This window comes from Eleginops maclovinus, chromosome 19 (genome assembly GCF_036324505.1).
Source record: "Eleginops maclovinus isolate JMC-PN-2008 ecotype Puerto Natales chromosome 19, JC_Emac_rtc_rv5, whole genome shotgun sequence".
NCBI lineage: Eukaryota > Metazoa > Chordata > Actinopteri > Perciformes > Eleginopidae > Eleginops > Eleginops maclovinus.
The window spans coordinates 334,225-361,643 of record NC_086367.1 but is presented as its reverse complement, the minus strand read 5'-3'; the positions used below and the strand labels follow the sequence as shown (position 1 = coordinate 361,643).

At 40.4% G+C, this 27,419-nt stretch overlaps 1 protein-coding gene across 5 annotated transcripts in view; it reads right to left on the bottom strand.

The window, feature by feature from the left end:
- Window positions 1–27,419, bottom strand: part of nrxn3a (neurexin 3a) — a 205,770-nt gene that overhangs the window by 135,485 nt on the left and 42,866 nt on the right. For 4 of the 5 annotated variants that reach the window (XR_010168054.1, XR_010168055.1, XM_063908905.1 and 1 more), the window contains exons 6-8: window positions 3,861–4,162; window positions 2,756–2,800; window positions 1,406–1,567 (exon numbers count right to left, since the gene is read on the bottom strand). Coding sequence is in view for 3 of the 5 variants with exons in the window: in XM_063908905.1 (XP_063764975.1) it covers window positions 1,406–1,567; window positions 2,756–2,800; window positions 3,861–4,162 (509 nt within the window). In the remaining 2 variants the exon portion in view is untranslated. The remainder of the gene's footprint in view (window positions 1–1,405; window positions 1,568–2,755; window positions 2,801–3,860; window positions 4,163–27,419) is intronic. The other variant, XM_063908907.1, reaches the window with a different exon arrangement.

The following is a 27,419-nucleotide window of genomic DNA, read 5'->3' as shown; positions in this document are numbered from 1 at the left end:
AACCTTGCATGCCTGTATTAACCAGCATATTAAAATCACACTAGACTTGGTTGGATCTAGTTTGCCTTCACAATGGCACCAGAGTCTGCTAAGAAAAGAGACCCTTATTCAGACATTCATTAACTCTGCGTAAGATAGCAGCCTAAAGCAACTGCTTCAAAAGTGCAAACAAGTAGAGCTTGTCTGCACGAGGAGATCAGCTCTACAACCTAAAAATGGGTCAAGAAAATACAGAAAAAATAAAAGCCAAATGGGGGAATGAGTGTTATTGAAAATGAAGATGAACAGTTAGATGTGGCTTAACCAATCCTGCAGATTAACTGTTAATAGAGCAAAGGAACTTCAATTCAAGATAAATGATGGACTACATACTACTGCAGTGAAACGCAATAATATAAAACCAGATTTCGTTTTTGAAGACCTTACGACACATACAGTGTGGGCAGCAAGGCTGTTTCACCTGCTAGCATAAGAGCTAACGTTACATCCCATGACGTCAAGATCAGACCAGACCAACCAAAATGTTGTACAAAAGTATTTTGTTCATTCGAGAATACATTACATTCCGCCAGGTATCACAACTGTGACACGAAAAATGTAACGACTGAGACACCATTTTGCAGACTGTCTGGCTCCCCCTGCAAGTCTCAAGCCGTAGATGCGAGAGGCTACATGTTGGACAGGAGAGTGACACAACACAGATCATCTGCAAAAGAATACATACTACTGTGTGTTTCTTTAGTCATTTACTGATGTCGAATCTCGGGGGGAAACCTATAGCCTTTACCAGGAAAGATACTGGCTTTTGATAACTTGTCAGAGGGAGGTGGACTACACAACCGTGAATTTCCTGATGCTCCCCAACGGGATTTGTTCTGATGCCGACTAGGTGAATTTGTGGATAGTTATGATTTCATCATTTTAAACTCTTGCTTTGGTTGGGTTTGATCCACAAAACTACCCAAAACCCTTTATTGCTGTAAATTTAAAAATATATATTTCTGTGGTTCATATTTTACCCAGTTATTGAGATTATACTTGATCTGGAAATCCCGATTTTGTGTGTGTGTTAGTGATGACTTAAAATACTATTTTGAGTTAAATATAGTTTTTGGAGGGAAAAAAGCGAATACTGAGCTGGGGACCATCATTTTCGGCCTTCCACCTGGACACACTGGAACATAGGACCCTGAGAAAGGGAATGATCCCAAACGAGCTCAGATAAATCCTCATGTGCAGTACCTGCCATGTACCAGCATAGACAGGCAAAGTTAGAAACTATCTGATAAAGGAAGTGGAACATCTTGGACGGCATAAACAAATATATGAGCTGTGAGCATGTTATGATCATTCCAGGAGCACAATTAATTTGGACTCAAAGTGAAAAATAAATCAGATACTGTACCTCCTTGAGACAGCCCATGAAGTTGTTGCTGACTGGAGACCCCGGCAGGTCCGCCGTGCTGGGACTTCCTCCCACATAGAAGAAGTCATCAGAGCCCAACATGGTATAGTCTTCCTGGGTGTAACCCGTGGTGGTAAGAATCCCATCCACTGATATTGTCACCTGACAATGAGGAGTGAACAGTGAGTGTTGAAATAACATGTTTTACATGAAATTTCATGACAGAAGTGTTAAAGAACTTAGAACTGAGACGGTTTTATATTTTGAGTCTTAATTGTACAACAACTTGGTTGGGCCATAGACCTGCTGATTTTACATTGCATGTGGATTGAAACCATTGATATGTATGAAGGGTTAGTAGAAAAACAAAAAAAAGATATAAACTGGATGAATGTATTTCCAGTAACTGACAAACATCTGTATGTGTCACTAATAATGCACAAACCATGCCGCGCTTACTATATTTATGTGATCTTTGTGTAAGAAACCATCAGAATAAGCAGGATAAAAAAACATAACTCAACAAGAGGAAGGAGTCACAACGGAGAAAAACTAAACATGCAGGTCACACAGGAGGACAGAGTAGACAGACACTGTAGGAGATCACTCTGAGAAAAATAGCATGTACCATCTGTGACAGGAGTTCTACTAAAAACTCAAGTCTAACCAGCAGAGGTGGAAATTAACAACGTACATCATTCAATAGATGTATTTTACTCCTTCATTGCTACATTCAGTTGACCAGTATATACAGCCCCGGAAAAAAATTAAGAGACCACTTCAGCATTAGCATTTTCTCTTGTTTTATTATTTACAGGTATGCCTTTAAATTAAATTATTATTTCTTTTTGTATTGTATTCTATAAACTAATGACAACTTTTCTCTGTGTTGAAATTCAACAAACCCTGGAATGGCTGCCATACATGTAGAGATAAAGATTTAAGAAACATTTGGAGGGGTCTCTTAATTTTTTCCAGAGCTGTATACTGTATAGCGCAATGGATTTCTACACAGTCTGTTCCTGACAAAGGTCAGAATTCTCAAAGTGTTCCTTTTTATTCTGGTTGTAATACGGTCAAAATGTAATTTAAAAAGGAAATCTGGAATGAAGCAGATTAGTTAAAACCCTAAAGAAGCAAAGTAATATGTGACTTTAGCAGAGAGATAGATTTAAAGGAAGGCAGAATAGCAACAATTGTGTGAACCACATGAACGACAAGAAAAACAAACAAACAAAGGAAGGAAACAGAAACATGTTTTCAAGAATTGTAACCTGATGTACTGAAGTCTGAAGAGAGGAAGGGAAGAAGTACACAGCAAACCAAATTACATAAAACAATGATATCTACCATGAAATGGAGAGTGTTTACCATAGCACGTCCAATGCCTGTTTGCTTTGCAGAAAGACGGGTAGGTAAGAAACACAATTACACAATCGAAAAGAATACATGAAATAAATTAAAACCAAATTATAAAAAAGTTAGGGGTTCGTACACATGTGAGTAAAGCAATGGTTCATGTTATTCCTTGTATCTGTATTTACTTACAGACAGGTTAAACGCTGGAAACAGGAAGCAAGTTTAAAAGGATTGGAAAAGAATCAGATCAGGTTTGTCATTTATTTCCTAATAGCTTCCAGAGGTACGGTGTGATGGTTTTCTTACTGAGTTTCTCACTTTGTGGGTTATTTAAAAAAAACCTTTAAAGAATAGGTATGTTGTGGAACATCACCTGATCAAGGCAGATTCTCTTTAATCGTACTGGTTAAGTGTATACAACAAAATATTTAGCATTAAATTATGTGAGACCTAGTGAATGCAAAGTCCATAGTTCTGATTTCATCTTTATTTGAAATTATAGTGAGCAAATAAGACAAATTGTCCAACACACAACTCCCAACAGCAAAGTTGAATTGCATGACACAGCCCTCCACCCTCAAATCATTAAAACATCTCTCCTCAGACGGAGTAGGCGGGAGGAAGGGAATGGAGAAAAAGAAAGAAAAAACTCATGTAAAACCATGAAAAAATGACAGATTGATAGATTCAAACCTGAAAAGTAGTGCTTCTCCAATGAAAAAAATAAACCTCACTAGACAATTAAAGATAAAACATGTTTTTAAAAAACAACAAAACCCAAAAACTGTTGGGGTTCATTCAAAGTAAATCTACACAGAGCCATTAGCCACGTTCAACTTAGTAGTTTGTTTTTGGTGAAGTTTACACACAAATTGTCTCCTTTGCCTAATTGTAAACCATTTTAACAGTGATGACAGTTTACGGAATGGTCAGCTGAAAAATTCTAAATGGATGAAGGTAAGAGACAGCAAGCTCACCGGCTTGCTAACAGCAAGCTTTCGGCTAGCTAGCATGTAAACATCCAACTGCTATAAATCAACACCATAATTAAGATCAAATTTAAGAGAAGGTTTGCACATCCATCTCTTTCCCTTACCTGCCGGAGATTGCGGGTCACTTTGACATCGTGCCATGAGTTGTCATTGAACTTCCCATTGACTGGCTCCACGATGGCCTCAAAGGCACCGGAGCCCAGGTTGATAACGAGGGAGACAGCTCCATCCTTTAGCGCTAGATTGACGTAGTCAGCTGACTTGCCAGTGTGAAGTATAAGGCCGTTGCGCTGCCATGTCTTAAAGGAGAGCGTTATCTCGTCACTGCTGCTCTGAATTGGATTCTGGGAGAGGTCGTAGCAGAAGTACTCTGAGCCACGGAAAGTGGCCACATTCTCTTCCCTCGCTGTGGTGAGAAGAACAAAAGAGGAAATGTGTTGGGAAAAGTACATTCTCAGTCATCACAGAGCATGCCAGATTCAAATTAGACCCAAAACCTACAATATGTGATTTTAATAAACATATATATATATAGAATTCAAGAGCTTCATGGCTTCTATTTAAGGCAGAAATCAAAGTTGTGTTTAGATTGTTTCCGTGAAAGAAAACCTCAAGACTTGGATGCTGTCATAGCAAGCCTCAGAACAAAACTGAAGTCCTTGAGGGTCAGTGATATAGCAAATCCTTTCAGTTGTGCAAGTAGAATAGGTTTGACTTGGATATAAAATGTATCTGAGGTCAACTACACTTACCTACAAGCGTTTTTGTTTTGATTACTTCAACCGAGTGGTCGTTCACATGAATGTGTTTGCGTTGAGCAGCATCACACGCTCATTAGATAGCTTGCCTGTAGCTTAGCCCAGTAGCCTAGCCTAGGCACGTGTGGTCACCTAGGCAGGTGTGGGCAATTACTTCCTTATATCATTATCAATTAAGCAGATAAAAGGCCTGGAGTTGATTTGAGGTGTGGTGCTTGCATTTTGAAGATTTTGCTGTGAAGACAACATGCGGTCAAAGGAGCTCTCCATGCAGGTGAAACAAGCCATCCTTAAGCTGCGAAAACAGGAAAAACCCATCCGAGAAATTGCTACAATATTAGGAGTGGCAAAATCTACAGTTTGGTACATCCTGAGAAAGAAAGAAAGCACTGGTGCACTCAGCAACACACAAAGACCTGGAAGTCCACGGAAGACAACAGTGGGGGATGATCGCAGAATCATTTCCATGGCGAAGAGAAACCCCTTCACAACAGCCAACAAAGTGAAAAACACTATCCAGGAGGTAGGCGTATCAATGTCCAAGTCTACCATAAAGAGAAGACTGCATGAAAGTAAATACAGAGTGTTCACTGCACGGTGCAAGCCACTCATAAGCCTCAAAAATAGAAAGGCTGGATTGGACTTCACTAAAAAAATGTCTAAAAAAGCCAGCACAGTTCTGGAAGAACATTCTTTGGACAGATGAAACTAAGATCAACCTCTACCAGAGTAATGGCAAGAAAGCAGTATGGAGAAGGCGTGGTACAGCTCATGATCCAAAGCATGCCACATCATCTGTAAAACACGGCAGAGGCAGTGTTATGGCTTGGGCATGCATGGCTGCCAGTGGCACTGGGTCACTAGTGTTTTTTGATGATGTGACTCAGGACAGAAGCAGCCGGATGAATTCTGAGGTGTTCAGAGACATAATGTCTGCTCAAATCCAGCGAAATGCAGCCTAATTGATTGGGCGGCATTTCATAATACAGATGGACAATGACCCAAAACCTACAGCCAAAGCAACCCATGAGTTTATTAAAGCAAAGAAGTGGAAAATTCTTGAAGGGCCAAGTCAGTCACCTGATCTCAACCCAATTGAGCATGCATTTCACTTGTTAAAGACTAAACTTTAGACAGAAAGGTCCACAAACAAACATCAACTGAAAACCGCTGCACTAAAGGCCTGGCAGAGCATTAAAAAGGAGGAAACCCAGCGTCTGGTGATCTCCATGAATTCCAGACTTCAGGCAGCCATTGCCAACAAAGGGTTTTCAACCAAATATTAAAATGAACATTTCATTTTCAGTTATTGAATTTGAGCCCCTGAAATAAAGGGGATTGTGTTTAAAAAATGCTTTAGTTCTTCACATTTTTATGCCATCTTTTTGTTCAACCTACTGAATTAAAGCTGAAAGTCTGCACTTCAACTGCATCTGAATTGTTTCATTTAAAATTCATTGTGGTAATGTAGAGAACCAAAATTAGAAATACTTTGTCTCTGTCTAAATATTTATTGACCTAACTGTATAATAGGAACTTGTGCTTTGGCACCTGAGATGAGTCAATAGTCTGAAAATAATATGAGGTTATATTTAATTAAATGATGCTAAAGTTGCTTTTAAGTCCATCAATGTTTCATGGGATGACAAAAGTGATGAATTACTTCCAAGCGCGTTGATCGAGGTTGACCGCAGTCCTCCTCAAGTTGAGGCTTGTTGAATATGACGAGGAAAATAACACTGGATGCAGCCATTAGCAAATTGTACACATTTCAGGTGAACATTATTTTAAAAATGGCTATTTAAGCTGAGATGAGAAAGGATTTGTATTTTACCTGATATCGTACGTTTGTAATTACACAGTTTGCCCACTGTGTTATGGAGGTGATACCCAACTATAACTATCAATCAAGCAAATGAAAACAATCAATTAGCAACACTTTTATACTCAAAAACAGGAGTCCACAAAAGTAGAATAGGAGAAAGAGTCTGCTTTGGGGATGCTTTGCGTTCAGACGGCTGACACCCTCCACACTTTTAAGAGCAGGCTTAAGACTACCTCATGGATAAAGATTAGTTAAGACTGTCTCAGGCCTGCCTTGCACCAAGCACAGAGTCAAGCTGCTATAGGCTCAGACCACCGGGGGACCAAGCTCCTCCTCTTCTCTGTCTCTCTCTATCTGCGCTCTCTATCAATTGAATTCATGGCCCGTAAATGCATGTCATTATCAGCTTCGGGGGTATCATCCTCTGCCTTCTTGTGTCTCCAGTCTTGCAAATTGCCACATTTAATAGCATGGATCCTAAGTAGTGGCAGCGCCAGCTGTCCGGGTTCTGTTTGATGCCAATGGACACCACTCTGGATCAACCTTTTAAAAACATATGTTCACAATAATATGTATTGTGTACATTGTACATTTTGTTGATAATTATGAAAACAGTTGCTCAGTTGCTCTGTGAGGTTTCTCCCCTACCCTAAAATGAAGTCTAAATTTGTAATTTAGGATATTTGGCCATATCATTTAAAAATTGATTGATGTCAAATCCGGGCCGGTGCTGTTTCAGAATATGTTTTTTTTACATGCCATGAACGCTTTATGTTTAAAATATTTAAACCTTATTATTTAACATAGCTGAGACAAAGTATTTAATTTGACCTTGTAATGAAATAATGAAGGCTCAAATTACTGCATGGAAATTAGAAGGTAAAAAAAACAGAATACTTGTGAATATACATGTAGGTATGTCTGTAGTAATAAGCATGAATCAAGTAATAATTAGCATATCACTTAAGACTGAAAAAAAAGGACTTCTGTCCAAAAATAGGAGCCTTCAGAGATATTTAACAAATGTGAGAGGAATGTAGGCAATTGGAGAAGTAAAAGGAGCCCATCTAAAAATATCAAAGGCCTTATCTTGCCAGGGAATTGCCATTTCCTGACAAATAGCCGGCTTGGGACACAATGGTTATGCTCATGATGATACAGAGAGAAGCCAGGACTGTGTCTGTGATCTTACTTACATGGAAATACAGAACAGAGGCAGGGAAGTGTAGAACAAAGAGAGAAAAGGGCACAGCAGAGCTGAGAGATAACAGAGAAAAATGGTCCAGTCAGGAGTCATTACCTGTGAGATCATCTTTAATTAAAGCAATGTTGTTTAACTTAAAATACTAGGCTGTTGACTCAGCCACAACACAGCACGATCTATCAGCCACCAAGACACTGCGAGGGGACTGCAGGCATGCAGCTATGATGTGCTCTGAAACAAAGGCCAACCAGCAACCCCACAATTCCTGAGGAAGACACACACAACATTTTAACATGATGAAGGAAAGGATCATGCTTTATTTTGATTCCACGGAGACTTTGATATTATAATATGAAAGTGATTGCTTATTATCTCTGCAGGGTTCTAGATTTGTCAAAAATGGTCGCATTTGCAATAATTTTTTGCAAGTAAAAAAATGTCACATGGTTGCACTCTGCATCCACTGTAAGCACGGGTTTAAAGACTCACAAATTGGAACAAGCTTCTAAAAAGCGATGCATTTCTTAAGTCCTTGAGGAGAGGTTCCAAATCACTACAAACAACACCCCAGCATCGTGTGTTACTTTCCTCTCTACATTCAGACACTGCAGTTGTTCTTAGTCACGAAACACCTCCCAGTGTTAAGACAATGATCTATTATTAATAACAGGAATGTGTTTTTTTTCAAATCAGTCCTCCAGAGGTTTCCCATCAGCTCTTGAATACACTATCAGATGAGAAATTCCATTTGTAAATACGCTGTGTTCTCATTGCTGGGCAGGTTTTGGAGGCAGGATACCGTGGTACCGGGTGTATGATTAAATGTGCTATGCAACTCTCTGTAGCTATTTGAACTGACACTGTTTGGCATCATAATGCAGGTACGAGTTTCTCTGGTATTACTCCGATGATGTTAGCATTGCCATACCAAACCCATAGCAAACAAAGCTAATCTGACTATCTTGACTGTTTGTTGCAATCATATTGTGGCAATTGCATGTTCTAGTGGCACATTTTACTAGTGTATTTTTAAATATGATCTTACTTTTGTCTCCCATTACAACCTGTGTAGCCCATGTACTGATTCCGCCTGAAAACTGGTATAATTAAAAACGTCTGCACAGAAACAGTGGGCTATTCTTCAAAATAGGTATTAACAGCGAACAGATGGTCATTAGAAGAAAGGTAAAAATGAAAAACATCACACTATGCCTGGTTGGTGTTGTATGTGTGTTTTTTCAAAGTGTGTGGTTGCATTCTAGTCACTTTGTATTTTAAGCGCTACTGCTTGAAACAACTTTATTCTCTTCACTGTGCTTGCTAGTTTTTAATTCCAAATGTGAACCAAGAACCAAACTGCCTCCAACCTGCCATGGAACCACTTTGGAAAAGGGAAATTAGGCTCTTAACCGTTTGAATCCGCATGGTGAGTCTTTCTGTCCTGGGCCATATCCCACATCCAATCTTAAATCTAGATGATGGCAGTGTCATTTGCCAAAATTCACAACATCAGTTTTTCTTCAGGCGGGAACAGCAGGGGGCCGAGCATCTATCCCCAGGGGGACTCCAATGTTCTAGAGTGGAGTTGTAAAGAACAATCTGAATTGCCAGGGGTCTGTTTGTGAGGAAGTACATGATTCAGTTGCACAGCGGGTACTCAAACCCAAGGTGAGCTGAAATCAACAAACAAAATTGTGATGTACATCTTATTCGTTTAACAGATGTGTAAAGGTTCATTATTTATTTGTGTATGTACTTAACTTTACAGTACCAATCTTTGACATATCCAAAATCCAAGTCCATGGAAGGAGGTTGTCGGGGTGGATGAATTGGTCAAACAAATAGAGGATTTTCAACCAGGAAACTGGAAGAAACAGTTTTGTTCGAAGATACAATTATGCTTATTTATGCATCAATGAAAAGGTGTAACTTCAGGGCGCCAATAAGAACACTGGCCCGCCTCAGAAAACACACACTGGCAAAAAATATGTTCAGTAGTAGATCAGTCTGTAGGGACCTGGCTTGTGAACCGTGGGCTGCTGGGTTTTTGAGTGTTGCCAGCCCTCCTCCTGGGCTCAACCAAGTCGCCATGAAGCACACATGAAACCCCGACCTGCTCCCCGGGTACTGTATCACAGCTGCCCACTGCTCATAGCACGAGGCTACATGCACTTTGTGCGGTTCTGTGGACATGTTTAATGTGGGACTATTAAATAGGAATACATTTGAATCCTCCAGTTCCATAAAATATTGGAAGGTTTCAAATGGTTTACTCTATAAGCAACTGTATCCAGACATACAATAAAGGACTATGATGCTTGTGTTTGAAGTGCAGAAACACAAGTTTACAGTCACCCAGAGGGATTCATAACCATTTTCTGAAATATTGGACAGTAATGAATTGAAATGAGTGAAATGAGGATGAAGTGAGGAGATTGTCATCAGCCAATAATGGTTTTAATGGCATCCATAAGCCATTAAATTCAGAGCATGCATTTGATGAATGAGCTTGGATAAGTACAGCAAAGGGTCATCCATAAAAATGTCAGAAGGAGAAATGGCATCAAGAAAGGTTATTGCTGCAGTAAATCTCCCTTATGTTTGGACGGTAGGGAGAAGATGCATATTCCATGTAGCAAAGAAAGAAATGCATGCCTTTATCATCAACTTCCAGCACAATGGGCAATAAATGGTTGTTCTCCATATATAATTTGGAATTAGACTGAACAAAAATATAAACGCAACACTATTTCCTCAATTTCCCTCGGGACAAATAAAGCTTCTTGAATCTTGAATTTATTGTTTTTGCTCCCATTTTTCATCAGCCTAAATCAAAGATCTAAGAGTTTTCTATGTTAAGATAAGGCCAATTTCTCTCAAAAATCTGTCTCACAGATGTGTCTGAATCTGTTTTAGTGAATACGTCTCCGCTAATGTCACGATTGTGAATCGAGTGGCCAATAGTGGCGGTGGGGTTACGGTATGGGCAGGCGTATGTTACGGACAACGAACACAGTTGCATTGTATTGATGACGTTTTGAATCCACTGAGCTGTCGGAATACTCACCGACAGGTCACCCATTAAACATGTTTGGCATTTTCTGGATAGGCGTATATGACAGCATTTTCAAGTTTTTGCCAATATCCAGCAACTTCTCTCAGTCTTTGAAGAGGAGTGGACCAACATCCCAAAGGCCACAATCCACATTTTAGAGTGGCCTTTTATTGTGACCACAGGTGAGGCACACCTATTCAACAATCATGTGGTCTAATCAGCATCTTGACACCTGTGAGGCTGAAGGATTATCTCCGCAAAGGAGAAGTGCTCAGTAACACAGATTTAGGTACATTTGTGAACAATATTTGAGAGAAATAGGCTTTTTGTGTACATAGAAAAAGTCTTAGATCTTTGATTGGTTTATCAGTTTCAAAAGCATTCTTAGAGAAGGTACAAATTCAGCCACAGCTAATTAATAGGCCTGATCACCCACGGCGAGTAGACGGCGTACAGAGGTCAGAGCCCTGATATTTTGGTGCAAGAATAACAATCTTTTTATGTTATATGTTCTTTTATATTTGCACTGTAGACTGCCAGAAACGGTATTTCAATTTATGTGGACACTTTGACAATTAAGTGGACTTTGACTTTGACTTCAACCTCCATCTCAACGTCAGCAAAACCAAGGAGCTGATTGTGGATTAGAGGAAGCAGCAGAGAGAGGGACACGCCCCCATCACCATCAACGGGACTACTGTGGAGAGAGTCAGCAGCTTCAGGTTCCTCGGTGTCCACATCACTGAGGACCTGACATAGAGTCATCACACAAACACCATTACCAAAACAGCTCGACAGCGGCTGTAGCGGCCAAAATCCTATAATCTAAAAAAGAAAATTAACTTAAAACTAAATTGCCGCTGAGGCACCAGATAGTCAATCTATCCAAGCAAAATACATTTAACTAACTTAAATAACAAGACCAAATAATAATAATAATAATAATAATAATAATAATAATATTGTATTCATTATAAAGAAAAACAGCAAGTAAATCAATTATAAGATAATATAAGGCAATTTATAGCTCCAACGGCTCTTCAGGCTGCAGAGGTTCAACATGGACTCCAGGATACTCTGCAACTTCTGCAGGTGCACCATAGAGAGCATCCTGACCCACTACAGGTGCACCATAGAAAGCATCCTGACCTTCTACAGGTGCACCATAGAGAGCATCCTGACCTTCTACAGGTGCACCATAGAGAGCATCCTGACCTTCTACAGGTGCACCATAGAGAGCATCCTGACCCTCTACAGGTGCACCATAGAGAGCATCCTGACCCACTACAGGTGCACCATAGAGAGCATCCTGACCTTCTACAGGTGCACCATAGAGAGCATCCTGACCTTCTGCAGGTACACCATAGAGAGCATCCTCACCTTCTGCAGGTACACCATAGAGAGCAACCTCACCTTCTGCAGGTACACCATAGAGAGCATCCTGACCTTCTGCAGGTACACCATAGAGAGCATCCTGACCTTCTACAGGTGCACTATATGCCCCTTTTCCACCAAACCGGATCCGGTTCAAGATCCGATCTTTTGCTTTTCTGGCACTTTTCTGTTTCTATCCTGTAGCACCCCTTGTGTTTCCACCGCCCAGAGGCCGAGTGGAGCTGCGTCATTGCGTCATCTTTCGCGTCATGACGTAACCGTTAACAAGTGTTTAGTCTCCTGTTAACTCACGGCGGTGTTCGCTGAAAAGTATTCACTGTCTGACTGTCACACGAGCAACTGATGCATACCCCCTCCCATAAGTGAATGTGTTTCAGTCTGAATTGAGGCTGTTTGGCATCACAACGCTGTTATGAAAGTGTCTCTGGCATTACACAGGTGATGTTAGCATAACAAGCAAGGCTACTGTGACTATCTTGACTACTTTGCTATCCTATTAGCATAAGCCGTTTTCTACAGGCATATTTTACCGGCGTAGTTTTCGTTATGATTTTACTTCTGATAGCAACCTGTGTAGCCTATGCATTGATTCCATCCGATAGCTGCAATAATACAAAACAACAGGAGAACGTCTGCCCTCTTCCCAATGATCAATAACATTGAACGGATGGTCATCAAAGTAAGGTGAAAGTAACAGCATCACACTGAGACTGGTTAGTGTTGCCTGACTTTATAAAGTGTGTGTTTTATAAGTGTTTGGTCGGGTTCTAGTCACTTTGCTCAGCTTGTTACAACTTGTCCTCGCTGCACTCGCCATGAACTGTTATTGCTCAGGTTATTCTCCCCCCTCCGAAGTGAGGGTGACGTTTTGATTCATATTGGATCTTGGATCTTGCCGGGCAGCCGAGTGGGGCCAGAAAGATCCGTTTTTTGGCGCTTAAAGCCGGCACCGCTGCGGTGGAAACACGAAAAACCAGATCTTTATCGGCTCCAGCTCCGGCTCCGGGTTGGTGGAAAAGCGGCATTAGAGAACATCCTGACTGGCTGTATCACAGTCTGGTACGGCAGCTGCACTGCCCTCAGCCGTAAAACTCTACAAAGGGTGGTGAAAACTGCACAGCACATCACCAGGACAGAGCTACCATCCATGAAGGACCTCTACTCCCAGTGGCTCAGGAAGAAAGTCCACAGGATTATCAAAGACCCCCATCACCTCAGCAACAAACTGTTCTGTCTGCTGCCGTCTGGCAGGTGGTACCGCAGTATCAGGACCAAAACCACCAGACTCAGGGACAGTTTCATTCCACAGGCTATAAGACTGTTAAACACCTGAGCTCTATAAAGTGCCTCCATAACCCAAAACATTGATCTGGTTACATCTCACAATTTATTTAATTTGTTATCTTAATACTTATTAGTAAATCAGACAGTATTTAATTGCACTTCACTGTAAAACATTTAATTGTAAATCTCACATTATGTTAGTGTATATTTAATTCTATTGACATGTAAATAGAATCCTGCATATACTTGATCTCTTTCAACATACTCATCATTTACCTTATTGTGTTTATTATTTATACTCCGTCTGCACTACTTATAGACTGGTCTTACAACATAACCTGCACTATTTTATTGTAATTTATCCTACACTATTTTTATTATTAGTTTTATTTTCCTAATCGGTCTTATGTGCTTTGTTGGAGGAGTTCAGGACCTAAGATTTTCATGGCCATAACTACACTGTAGCTACTGTGCGCATGACAGTAAAAACCCTTGAACCTTGAGTTACCCGCACAGTTATATTCAACATATGACTGTGATGCAACTAAATATTTCATAAAAATTGTAAGAAGATAATAAATGTATACATGATAATTCTCAAACATCATATCAGTGTCATGTATTGGCAGACAGCTTCACGGTTAGCTGACACTTCTTGCATGTTTTGCTTTAATAAATACCTACTTTATAACTATAAAGCAGTCAAAATAAAAGTTCAAATTAAAGCAGGTGTGTTTGTTTCAACTCCGACCAGATTAAGTGACTGTGAAGGTGTCAGGATCTCAGTTTCTGTATTTATAGTTTACGGTTTTATTTTGAAATGTTTCTTGTTTTGTCTGTTCCTGTCTTGGCTTGTTCACTTCCTGTCTTGTCTAGTTTACTTCCTGCCTTTAGTTTCCCTCCTGTCTGATTGTCTGATCATGCTCACCTGTTGCCCCTGTGTGTCTCCTCCCCCTTCCCAGCTGTTTCTTGTCTTGTGATTACCCTCCTCTGTATTTAGTCTGTGCTTTTCTTTGTGTTCTTTGTCGTGTCGTCGTCGTTGTTTACCTGTTCCCTGTAGAGATTTGGATCTCCCTAGTTAGCCCTCCATTTTCCACCGGTTTGTCTGCATCTTTATTGTGATACCTTTGCCTTGGACTTTTTCTGTATTTTTGTTGTCAGCTTTTTCATAAATAAAAGCTCGCCTTTTGTTATCCGTTTGTACCCCGGCCTCCTCTATTGGCTTCTGCACTTGGGTCCTTCCCCCAATCCTGACAGACTGTATGTGTATCATACATATTGAAAAGCTCTGGCAAATGAATAATATGGTTTGTGTTGTAAATCATTAATATTATGACAGGCCTCAGTGGCACCTAGCTAATGGTTGTAGTGGGAATATGAATCTGCAATAAATATGTCATTGGCTCATACATTAGTGAGTGACATTGTGATTTATGGGTAAAGAGTTGATTCTGCATTGTGACTAACAATATTGAGAAGGATAGTATTGGCCACCATGCTGAAGGAAGAGAAAGGGAGCAGCAGTGAGAGCTTTCAATATGAATGTGTAAATTACAACTGAGTGAGATTCAAGTAAATAGCTTTTACGCTTTCTTCTGCACTCCAGAAAATACAATGGCACGATTCGCCCACACCATCAAAGTAGAGGGCTCAAGCAGAGCCGGAAGAAAGCAAGTGGACATCTGAGGCACAGAATGGCAGCCTTTTTCATCCATTTATAGCTCACTAGACTACAACTTCCCAGTGTTTTGGAGCTGACTCATGATAGCGTCACGATATCTGCTGCGACTGACTTCACTGGCATCATGAAATAGCAATTATATTAACTTTATTAAACAGCTTAGTTGAATGCTGATTGGTACATTTCAAACATTAGGCAGTCTTTTTTTTTTTGCTAGCAGTCCATTGCTAAGGATAGCGGAATGTTGTTAAGGAAGACACTCTTATCAAGGGACTAGTGCAGTCATATTGGATTACTATTTTAAAAGAATGATTTAAATCATTTTTAAAGGGTGACCTACAATCTTTGAGCATATTTTCAAATATGCTGGAAGATATATTTGAAAATATGCTCAAAGATTTTCAACAAGTACTTCAATAAGTGTTAGTCCAATAAGCGGTGGAGTAACACTTATTGAAGTACCTTTAAATAATTTAAAATCACAAATGTGGTAACAGAAATTATTTGATGACTTCCCGAAATATTTAGGGAAAAATAAATGATTTATTTTTGTCATTTTAAAGACATCTTCAGTGTGTTCTTTCCATGACAGCAGATTGTCTATCATTCCACTTGAGTATATATAGGAAAGTTCCTGCTTGATATTTTCATTATGGATAACAATAGGGACTTTATGGAAGTCAGATCCTGAACCAAACACAATTTCCTTTGTGTTCTTTGTGTGATTCTCATTACTATCATCATTATCATTAGCATAATTATCAGTCCATTCATCCACATTGTTTCTGTTGGTGCAACCCATGGGGCTCCGAGTTATTTATGAGAGATATCAGAGCTGTATCCTCAGAATCCTCACTATCTATTGATTTGGCGTGTATAAATATATTTCCTGTAACCCAATGTCTACATTGACTGTGTGAGGTTGAAGATATGGTTATTTGAACATCACTTTTTATTTATTAAATATTTCTGCATAATGTCAACTCAGCAGTGCAATCACAAACTAATACATACAAAGAAGGAAAACACATAAATGACAAGAGCATCCATTTATTAGCTTTCTGATTCTCTGCTGCTTCCATTTTGTCTCTTTCCTCAGATGAATATTGTTCTTTTCTGTCAGAGCTAAAGGTCACACACACGCTGTCCTCTAGAAGCAATTTTATAACCAGCTAATTTGAATTTGCCAGATCCTTTTTCATCTTCTGGTATTAGCAGTTTTTCATTAATTCCCTCATCTTTTCAATTACAGGTTCATCATGATAGCAAAGGGGATGGGGACGTGGTGGCGGTGTGTGAAGAGAGTGTGTAAGACTTTGAGACAAACAGACCAAACATCTGGTCAGTATCAGCAGTGATGAACTGTGACCTCCATCACTGATTGAAGACAAATATCCATTAATGCTGTCAATGTTCAGTATGCCTGTGCTTTCTTGTTGGATATTAAAAGTCTATCTCAGGGGTGTCCAAACTAAGGCCCGGGAGCCAAATGTGGCCTGCGGGCCCTCAGCAAATTCAAAAAGTATAATGTAATATGGCCCACAGCAGAAACTTGTGCTTTTCTTATACTCTACATCTTAAACATACATGTAAACATATTTGACACAGTAGTATTCATGTGTTAATAAGCCCAGTTTTCACACAAATTCAGTCAATTAAAGTTGAAAAAAATGTCGATCAAATCTTAGTTAATAAGAAAGATGTGCAATAAGTTATTTGCACAACAAGCTTGAAATATATCCATCATATTTCCTCTTGTGGTAAGTAATCTGAGGCTTCACTTTCAAAGAATGACCTGCCAACTAAATAAAGTAAACCCTACGGAGTAGTGATGCGCGGGCTGGCCCAAAACCCGTGGGTCGGGCGGGCCGGGTTGTTTTTTCCGTGGAAAATGCGGGTAGCGGGCGGGTCGGGTAAAAATTGCAATTATTCCAGCTATTATAGTTATATGTATCCGTTCATATGCTTGTCTTTTGTGTAAGGATAAAATGGGGTTTTCTCCCTCTCTTCCCGCTCCGTCTCATGCACCGCACACAGGCAGCAAAGGGCAGCAGCAAGCTGCGAGCTATGCCTCCTGTCAATCATTTGTTTAGCGAAAATAATAGCCTGCCGTGCATCTCCTCATAATTGTGAGCAAAACCCCTCGTTAATAGGCCTACCGTTTGGCAAATCACGACGTAAACTCACTGGTATCTTTTTTTTTTTTTTCTCCCATTTTCGCGGGTTGGGTCGGGTTGGGTTAAAAAATCAGAGCGTAATTTTGCGGGTCGGGCGGTGCGGATTGGCTGTCACGATGGGTTGGGTTGGTGCGGGGGTTAAAAATCCTTAACCCGCGCATCACTACTACGGAGAGCTGAGATGGAGGGTCTTTGATTTCTTAAAGAGTATTCAAGTATCAAGCATCACCAACATTTGATTGATTTTGCTAATTTATAACTTCACCTTTAAGGCAATCTACCTCACCTCTAGTGAGGGGCCCAGCCCTTCAACTTTTTTTTTTTGAGGCCCTATCTATCTCAATTCATATCACACCCGATACAGAGTAGTGCAATGTAAGTGTCCTTTTTGGTGTAAAATACATTTTTCAATTCAGAGCCAGTTTTTAGACAGAGGTGTGACATTCTGCAGAGCCCTGCACTCTATTAATTGACAACAATAGCTGAATTAATAATGAAAGAATCAGTGGTGGAGTCATGTTCGCAGACTAAAATACAAACATTTTATTCTGCTGGGTTTACTTAGGTTACCCACTTTTTGTCAGTTGATCGGATTTTCTTTGCTTCTGATGTCGGTTACAGTTGAGAAAATAAAAGTCAATAGGCCAAATTACTGCCTTTTATGAAACAAAAAGTATATACTGATTCCCATAAAAGAACTGTCTAGCTAATTATAAGAAAAACAGATAATAGGTTGTTATAAAAGATGACTGTATTTTTTTGTAGCATATTTTACAAAACAGCCTGCTAATAGCAGCTGGACCAGTTCCAAACATCCACACAGGGACAGGAAACTAGAACACAACAAAAATCAGCTTTGGATTGATGATGTAGATCAATACAGTAATGTTGCCAGCATTCTGTATACACACACACACCAGATGCACACATCCACGCTAGGGCGTGGATACACACCAAATAAGTGATTACACGCCACAGTGGCTGCATTATTATCTCACACCTAAGGCAGCATGGCCTCTGATGCTCAGATGGCAAAAAAAAGCTGTGAAGCAGAAGATGTAGAAGATAACTGCCAGTGGTTCCTCATTTGCATATGTATGCAAACGCACACACAGAGCTTATACAATGACAGTCTATAGAGTGTAGAATATGATTTGAAAGATCAAACGTATCCCATAAAACATGGTGATGGCATAACTCTAATGCCAGCTTTTCTGGTGTGTCTTTAAACTTTACATTAGAATCGGGAGAACTCTTTTACTTCAGAAAAAAGCAGCAATACAGCAGTACAGTAAAAATATAACAGTAAGAAATAAAAATACTGAGTCGCAAATAAATGTCATGAAATGCATTGTGTACAAAAAGTACAAAAGTATTCAAATCTAAATATTCTTAAATTATTTACTCATTATGCAGGCCAATTTCAGTTTAATATATATTCAATTATTGTTATTTAATTACTTCAATGTTGAACTTGGTAAAGGGATCATTTATTTAAACTACTTTATATTTTGACTGGTACCAATAATTATTTATTATGCTTTAATAGTTGATTTAGAATTGTTGTACTAATAATCTAAAGCAGTAAATGTAGAGGGTCCTTTCTGTTTCCTAGCATAAGGGTGCTCCCTCTGGGGAACTCAACTGGCCTTCTGATTGGCCCTGACAGAAGAGGCCGTGCTGTCAGTATGAGCACAGGCTCTCAGAATGCTCACTCAGAATATTTAGGAAATCAGAGAGACATTGACCTTTGTGTTGTTCAGTGCAGCGACTCGCTTCTGTTTCACCCCAATGCTGACGAGGCCCTCACAGTGGTTAAATCATCAACAGTGTACACAACATGTAACAGTTAATTTGTGACTGTAATGAACATCAAGGGACTGCTCAAGGAACATTTCAATACATATATTTTGCAATGCATATGTCCCAAAGCCCCAAAGCATTACTGTATATGATTTAATATGAGCCCCTGTTGTAGAGCATCAGCTATCTGCATCTGGACGCCACATAAATGGAGAGAGGGGACAAAGAATACGGGCAAAATGAAAAAAGAGTAAATCCTCAGCCCCCTCTGTAACTCTGTAATCTGAGGGGAGGCAGCGTGGTGGAGGATGGCTGAAGGAGACAGAATCACAAGGGAGAGAGCTGAAGGGCGGGAGGCAGCTGAAACGGTGGTGGGGGGGTTGGAGGGGAACGGAAGATAACCATCAGTAATTTCAGCATGCTGGCGGATTTCCATTTGTTTGGTGCCTTGACCAATGATGCGTTGAGATGTCTGCAGCACACGGCGGTGTGGCGCTGAAACATAGAGCGGTAGGGGGGGTTGATGGGTGGAGCCGGTGAGGCATTCACTCTGAGGAAGAGAAGAAGAGGAGCTGCCATTTTGATCGCATTAGAGAGGTAGCTGAGTTGTTCAGGCAATGGCTTCCTCTCTCTCTCTCTCTCTCTCTCTTGCTGATGTCTCCCTCCACTCGCCCTCTCCCTGTGTCATGTGTGTCACCAGAGGCGTGGCCAGGTCATTTCTTGCAGCCTAAATGTTTTGAGTGTAGTGTTGAATACCATTTTAAATGAAATTCCATGTGAAGCTCAACCAAAGACATCTGCATGTCTCTTTAAATCCTCCAAACGTCCCAGCTTTCCACAACTAGAACCAAAGAAAAGGCCACTGACAAAAAGTGTCATCTAGAGCAGTAATTCCCAAACTTTTTGTCTCGTGTACCCCTTTAGCTGGTCACCATCATTTTTTCTTGACTTAAATCCTTTTTAATTGTATTTAACCAAAGAACTCATTAAATGGAAACAACTCACCCTTACAACACATTCCAGCTTGTCATTTACACTTACTGTGAGTGAAACAAATAAGATTAGGACCCACTTCTAGCACTCTCTGTGTGTTCGTGCGTGAGTTTGTGCGTGTGTGTGTGTGTGTGTGTGTGTGTGTGTGTGTGTGTGTGTGTGTGTGTGTGTGTGTGTGTGTGTGTGTGTGTGTGTGTGTGTGTGTGTGTGTGTGTGTGTGTGTGTGTGTGTGTGTGTGTGACAGGATGTATGAGTGCACATGTGCACATGTTCCCACATATGCAGACTCAAAAGATGACCCCATCCACCTGACACATACACACACACACCCACACACACACACACACACACACAGTCATAACCCTCTGAGGCATGACAGCAAGGTTGGCTTTGTCCCTCGGGGCTTTTATTTACTGCCCAACATAATGCCACATACCCAACCCCCCCCCCATCCCAAATACACACACACACACACACACACACTCCTTATTGGCTATTATCTGGGTTGTTGGATCCTATGTTGATACCTAATGAAGGGCCACGGTTGCCATTTCTCAGCTGACAGTCACCATGGTTACAGGAGAACAGAGGAGGAGGAGGAAAGGAGGAGGATGTGCAGGAGGAATTATTATTATTTAAAAGAGAGAAGAGTGAAATCTGATAGAGAGGAAATAGACATGGGTGAGAGGTAGTTCAATACCTAATGATTGATGTTTTTGAAAATATAGTTTAATAAAGTCTGGGTGTGACAGAAGATAGAAAACTTATAGTGACAAGGTTAAAAAACAGACCTGTTTTTACTCTCTGTTTGCTTGATGTAAATAATTGACTCTAAATGTAAACAGTTATTTATGACATCATGGGTCCTGTTCTCGTAGTTTTTCTCTGGAATTATGTGTCAAGATATGTTCAAAGGAACAACAACTTTGCCTTGACTTTTTTCTGGTTATTTAAAACCCTGGCCTCTGAAACAAGTTGTGTTCTTCCACCTTTTCACTGTTTGACTGTCCATCTTTTCTTTTTTCTTTCGCTTGTGTTGTGTCTGTGTGAACTCCACGCTCCTCTCCCGCTGCCAGTCATCATTTCTCTCTGATGGACGCTTTGTCCTTTACCTCAAAGACATAATTGCATTTTGAGAGGGACATATGACATGAAGGGCCAGATTAATCACAACACTAAACTCATTTCTAAAGGACCGTTCTAAGGTGGTGGGCAATGATACACACCCTGTGTGTCTGCAAGCAGTGGAGGACGTCTCCAACAATGAGATGTGGCAGGACTAATACTGCTGCACCCTGCGCCTAATGAGAGGAGACCTGCCAGTGTGTGTGTGTGTGTGTGTGTGTGTGTGTGTGTGTGTGTGTGTGTGTGTGTGTCCTTTTGGGTTCTTCATTAAAATGGAACAATTTCAAATCACGAAATGTGCAATGTTTGCTTTTGAAAATATTTGTATTGTTCAATCATTATCTTTGCTTTAAACATTATTACTCAGATTATAAACATGACATTATTGTTTGGTGTTCTAGTTGTTTAATATGATCACAGTAATACTGTGTATATAGTGTTTGCTGTTGTTGCTTCTCCTGACACATCTATTTTATTAATTCCAATGATTAAAATAACACTCATAGTGAGATAGTGATAATTGCTAAATTATATTTAAACATATAACCAGCAGTCTCTTTACCACGCTGCTGTGTCCGCAGTGACCTGTTCAGCTAGGCATGGCACATTAATTGATTTATATTTGACTCTCTATTTAGTCATCTAAATTAAAGATAGAAAAAAATAAGCAGCAGCCACATCATGTTGTTTTTGTAATCAAATGTTGTTGTTGTTCAGGCAACCTTTTCACTCTGAAGTCTCTTCATCCACTAACATATGTGTACCTTCGTGCATGTGTGTATTTTGGGCCTGTGTGTTTTAATATGTAACAACAGGAGGAAAAAGAGAACCATCCCTCTAGGGATAAATAAAGTATAACTTATTTTGTATATACTATTTAAACATTGAAATGTATTTTTGTAGAGTTTCTTTGTAAATTGTTTAGGTCTCTGGATCGGTTAATGTTGATTGGAATATATACTAAAAATAAATATTGAAAGCAAATGCTATTGTTTTAAACCTGTGATTTTGTCCAATAATAAGGTCAAATTTGCTCAGAAAACACCTCTGTGGGTAAGAGGTTTGTAGAGATGTTTGCCTCTTATTCCCTGAAATGCATTCTAAAGTCTGCAGCCTGCACCATGCAGTGGAAACAATATTCAAACAGAAATGTAATTTACTCAACTTTTTACCAAAGGTCACCATTAACCTTTGGCAACTGCATTCCGCTGCAAACATTTGCCTTTTTACAAACCTTGTTTACACACACACATGTAAGCCTTTGTGTCAGTGTGAAGTGACAGTGGCGGGGGGTACGATGGGTTGAAGAAAATAGTAAGTGATTTTGGATCACAGCAGGCAAGCCCATCACTCACACACACCCGCAAGCAGCACACACACACACACACACACAATGGGCCTCGGCAGGCCTTCCTGGGGCTAAGTGACGTTAACCTCTTTCTCTCATGGGGCCCAGACAAAAGCCCCAGAGGAGCACTAATAATCACCTACTCTCCGGCCCCTCCCCCACTACACCCTTGCTCAGGTCCAGCTCTGCAGTACAGCATTGCAGGGTGACACAAAATGTAATGGAAACACAAAATGAGCTCACACATTACTTTGAACAAAGGAAAGCTGAAAAAGAGCTATTGTTGGAATGATTGATAGAACAACAGCTTCAGGGCTGGATGTGAATGAGTCACGTTTCAGACTGGATCTGTGGACCCTAACACATCATCTGAGCAGATCCTCGGTACTGACTGGAAGTTCTCCTCTGTACATCAGGAGGGTAAATGAAGCATTAGTCACTTTCAGTGCATTTCCAAATGTGGATCAGGTCTGAATATACACTGTATCAATATAATATAAATTCAACTTATATTTATTTGTTTCCATATGGGACAAAAAGTGCCAAACTGAACATTGTCAGTGGACTATTTAAATATAAGCAGATTTTTAGACAGCATTTGATTCTCAGCATTCTCATCCATATTAGCAGTTGATCGCTGTATGTGGTATGGTGAATGTAGAAAGTCTATTCACACTAAATACAAACACAAGGCTAAAAGTACAGGATTATAGAAATATTAATGTATGAGTGAAGGTGATACCATACCATACCTACACCCACTGTAGTAAGTGAAAACCCACTAGCTTATACTGTATGTGTGTGTGTGTGTGTGTGTGTGTGTGTGTGTGTGTGTGTGTGTGTGTGTGTGTGTGTGTGTGTGTGTGTGTGTGTGTGTGTGTGTGTGTGTGTGTGTGTGTGTGTGTGTGTGTGCGTGTGTGTGGCAGGGCACTGAACAGCTGAGTGTGGGGGAGTTATTGAAGTGAGAGTCACTGGTGTGTGACGGCACTCACACTCCACCTTGATTGGCTCTATTTTTCACCCCCCACCGGCAGCGTCTATTCTCTATTTGGGTCTTGAAACAATATGTTCATTTCAGCCCTCTTCTGTTTCTCTGTAAGTGCAGGGAAACAAAACGTGGAAAGAGACAAAGAGACGTTTTACTTGATGAGAAAATGGCAATTAGGAAGACATGTAGTTTTGACCCAAGAGCTTGATTATGTAAAACTATGAAGTGCTCAAATGTACTCTAAATAATAAAGGTTGAAGCCTGAAAGAGATATCTTTAATATCAACACATGATTGTTGTGATTCAAACAACAATTACGCACATTAATAGTAATTCAATTCTGCATTAGGAAAGGAAATAGGAAAAAACGGTGAGTGACAAAAAAGGAGATAATTTATAGGAGCGAATGATGGGGGAGGTGAGAGTGCAGGATCTGGAGGGAAAGAGATAACAGCTCTGTGTGTGTGTGTGTGTGTGTGTGTGTGTGTGTGTGTGTGTGTGTGTGTGTGTGTGTGTGTGTGTGTGTGTGTGTGTGTGTGTGTGTGTGTGTGTGTGTGTGTGTGTGTGTCACAGCCAGCAACTGGCCGACAGAGATAGAGCGAGGGTCCCCAACATAATCTGCTCTACAAACACACACACACACACACACACACACACACACACACACACACACACACACACACACACACACACACACACACACACACACACACACACACACACACACACACACACACACACACACACACCTTATCAGTGATCCGATGCACACACATGAACCAGTATGCTCAGTAAACTCTCACTGTTAATGCCACAAAGCACCGTGAGAGAACTTGCCATATGCGTTTTTAAACCGCGCTGCTTACGGAGCACTTTCCTACCTCACACACAAGCAATCTACTTTTTGGCTCCCGCAATTTTTCACATGTTCACACTGACACTAGTGGCTATGGCCTCCCCATTGGGAGCAATGTGGGCAAAAGGGACTTGCTTGGGGACACTTGGAGATGTGAGCCGGAGAAACGTCATGATGAATGCACTCTGCTTTATCTCCTGAGGCTGCATCCAAAAGAACATGTTTTTGTTTTAAAACGGCATTTCCCGAGAAAATGATCTCAGTTCATACAGCCGTTAGTGCACTTTGAAATTGCATTTCAGAAATGATTTACGTTCACACTAGCAGGCCTAAAAATGCATATCACATGACCATTCACATAAGATAGACCTGCATTTCCCATTGTCAATAAGGAGCAAATACATACACAGCGATCTGTTATCATTTACAGGAAATACACAAATATGTAATTGTACTTGGTACAATAAAAATGTCAGAAAATTAAGAAAGACATGTATGGACACCATTCCAGTGTCTGTTGAGTTTTAATACTTAAAAAATGTTGTCAGTAGTTTATAGAATAAATGAAAAAAAAAATCATTAACTCAAACACATACCTTTACATAGTAAACCTTTCGAAACGGATAATGCTGAAATGGTCTTTTAATTGTTTCCAGAGCTGTATATACGTAGAACAGACATGCCAGCCAGATTGTCAGGATAAAAAGGATAAGGATTAAAAGGTCCATTGGTCGATGTGTGACTATCAACTTTAGCAACCCGAGAGGCTAAATATCAGTTTTCCATCAGAATTCAGACATTTAAGCTTTTGAGGGATGAACTCGTTGTTTGAAATAACATATCTGGTATAAGAGCATTGCTGGGCTGACTTAATGATGACATCACCTGATCGTATCTTTTAGTGGAGTGAAACAAAAACAGACTGGACATGGGTCCTTGGCATTGCAGTGTTCATGATCTGATGATGTGGGAGATACACCAAGCTCAACCCCACTCTGCTATTGACTCGACTGACCAGTAGGACTTGTTCCTGCACCACCCTGATGTTTATTGGTATGCACAACCACTGGCACAGTATTACAATCATCAAACAAAACCAACACAGATTTATATGCACTGCAGCTGGCAGGGCTTTTAAAAATGTACACTCTATTATAATCAGTGTCATTTTGGTTTATAAATGGCAGGCTTTCAGTGAAAGGAAATACCTCACAGGGTCGAAGCAGGGAAAGAGGACTGCATGAGCCATGTACAGTGGGGCAAAAAAGTATTTAGTCAGCCACCAATTGTGCAAGTTCTCCCATTTAAAAAGATGAGAGAGGCCTGTAATTTTTATCATAGGTATACCTCAACTATGAGAGACACAATGAGAAAAAAAAATCCAGGAAATCACATTGTAGGATTTTTAATGAATCAATTGGTAAATTCCTCGGTAAAATAAGTATTTGGTCACCTACAAACAAGCAAGATTTCTGGCTCTCACAGACCTGTAACTTCTTCTTTAAGAGGCTCCTCTGTCCTCCACTCGTTACCTGTATTAATGGCACCTTTTTGAACTCGTTATCAGTATAAAAGACACCTGTCCACAACCTCAAACAGTCATACTCCAAACTCCACTATGGCCAAGACCAAAGAGCTGTCAAAGGAGACCAGAGACAAAATTGTAGACCTGCACCAGGCTGGGAAAACTGAATCTGCAATAGGTAAGCAGCTTGGTGTGAAGAAATCAACTGTGGGAGCAATTATTAGAAAATGGAAGACATACAAGACCACTGCTAATCTCCCTCGATCTGGGGCTCCACGCAAGATCTCACCCCGTGGGGTCAAAATGATCACAAGAACGGTGAGCAAAAATCCCAGAACCACACGGGGGGACCTAGTGAATGACCTGCAGAGAGCTGGGACCAAAGTAACAGAGGCTACCATCAGTAACACACTACGCCGCCAGGGACTTAAATCCTGCAGTTCCAGACGTGTCCCCCTGCTTAAGCCAGTACATGTCCAGGCCCGTCTGAAGTTTGCTAGAGGACATTTGGATAATCCAGAAGAGGATTGGGAGAATGTCATATGGTCAGATGAAACCAAAATAGAACTTTTTGGTAAAAACTCAACTCGTCGTGTTTGGAGGAGAAAGAATGCAGAGTTGCATCCAAAGAACACCATACCGACTGTGAAGCATGGGGGTGGAAACATCATGCTTTGGGGCTGTTTTTCTGCAAAGGGACCAGGACGACTGATCTGTGTAAAGGAAAGAATGAATGGGGCCATGTATCGTGAGATTTTGAGTGAAAAACTTACTTCCATCAGCAAGGGCACTGAAGATGAAGCGTGGCTGGGTCTTTCAGCATGACAATGATCCCAAACACACCGCCAGGGCAACGAAGGAGTGGCTTCGTAAGAAGCATTTCAAGGTCCTGGAGTGGCCTAGCCAGTCTCCAGATCTCAACCCCATAGAAAATCTTTGGAGGGAGTTGAAAGTCCGTGTTGCCCAGCGACAGCCCCAAAACATCACTGCTTTAGAGGAGATCTGCATGGAGGAATGGGCCAAAATACCAGCAACAGTGTGTGAAAACCTTGTGAAGACTTACAGAAAACGTTTGACCTCTGTCATTGCCAACAAAGGGTTTTAACAAAGTATTGAGATGAACTTTTGTTATTGACCAAATACTTATTTTCCACAATAATTTGAAAATAAATTCTTTAAAAATCAGACAATGTGATTTCCTGGATTTTGTTTTTCTCATTCTGTCTCTCATAGTTGAGGTATACCTATGATAAAAATTACAGGCCTCTCTCATCTTTTTAAATGGGAGAACTTGCACAATTGGTGGCTGACTAAACACTTTTTTGTCCCACTGTATGTGGATATTGAAGAAACATCTGCAAGACTGCTGACACACAGCTGTAGAAGAGCAACGCAGTACTAAAGATACTGTGCTGGTGATAACATTGATTCTCACAGAGCAAATTCATTCAAAATCAAAATCAGAGCACTTCTTCTGCAAATATACAGTATGTCAATACAGATTTGAACCAAAAGGGTAAACCTTTATCCATTTCAGGGTTAATTTGCTAAATGATCCAAACCAGATATCTAGCTGGTTCTTGAATAAACAGTCAGGAGACAGTAGCTGGGTTTAGGATGTTTATCAGAAAGCTGTTTGAGATTTG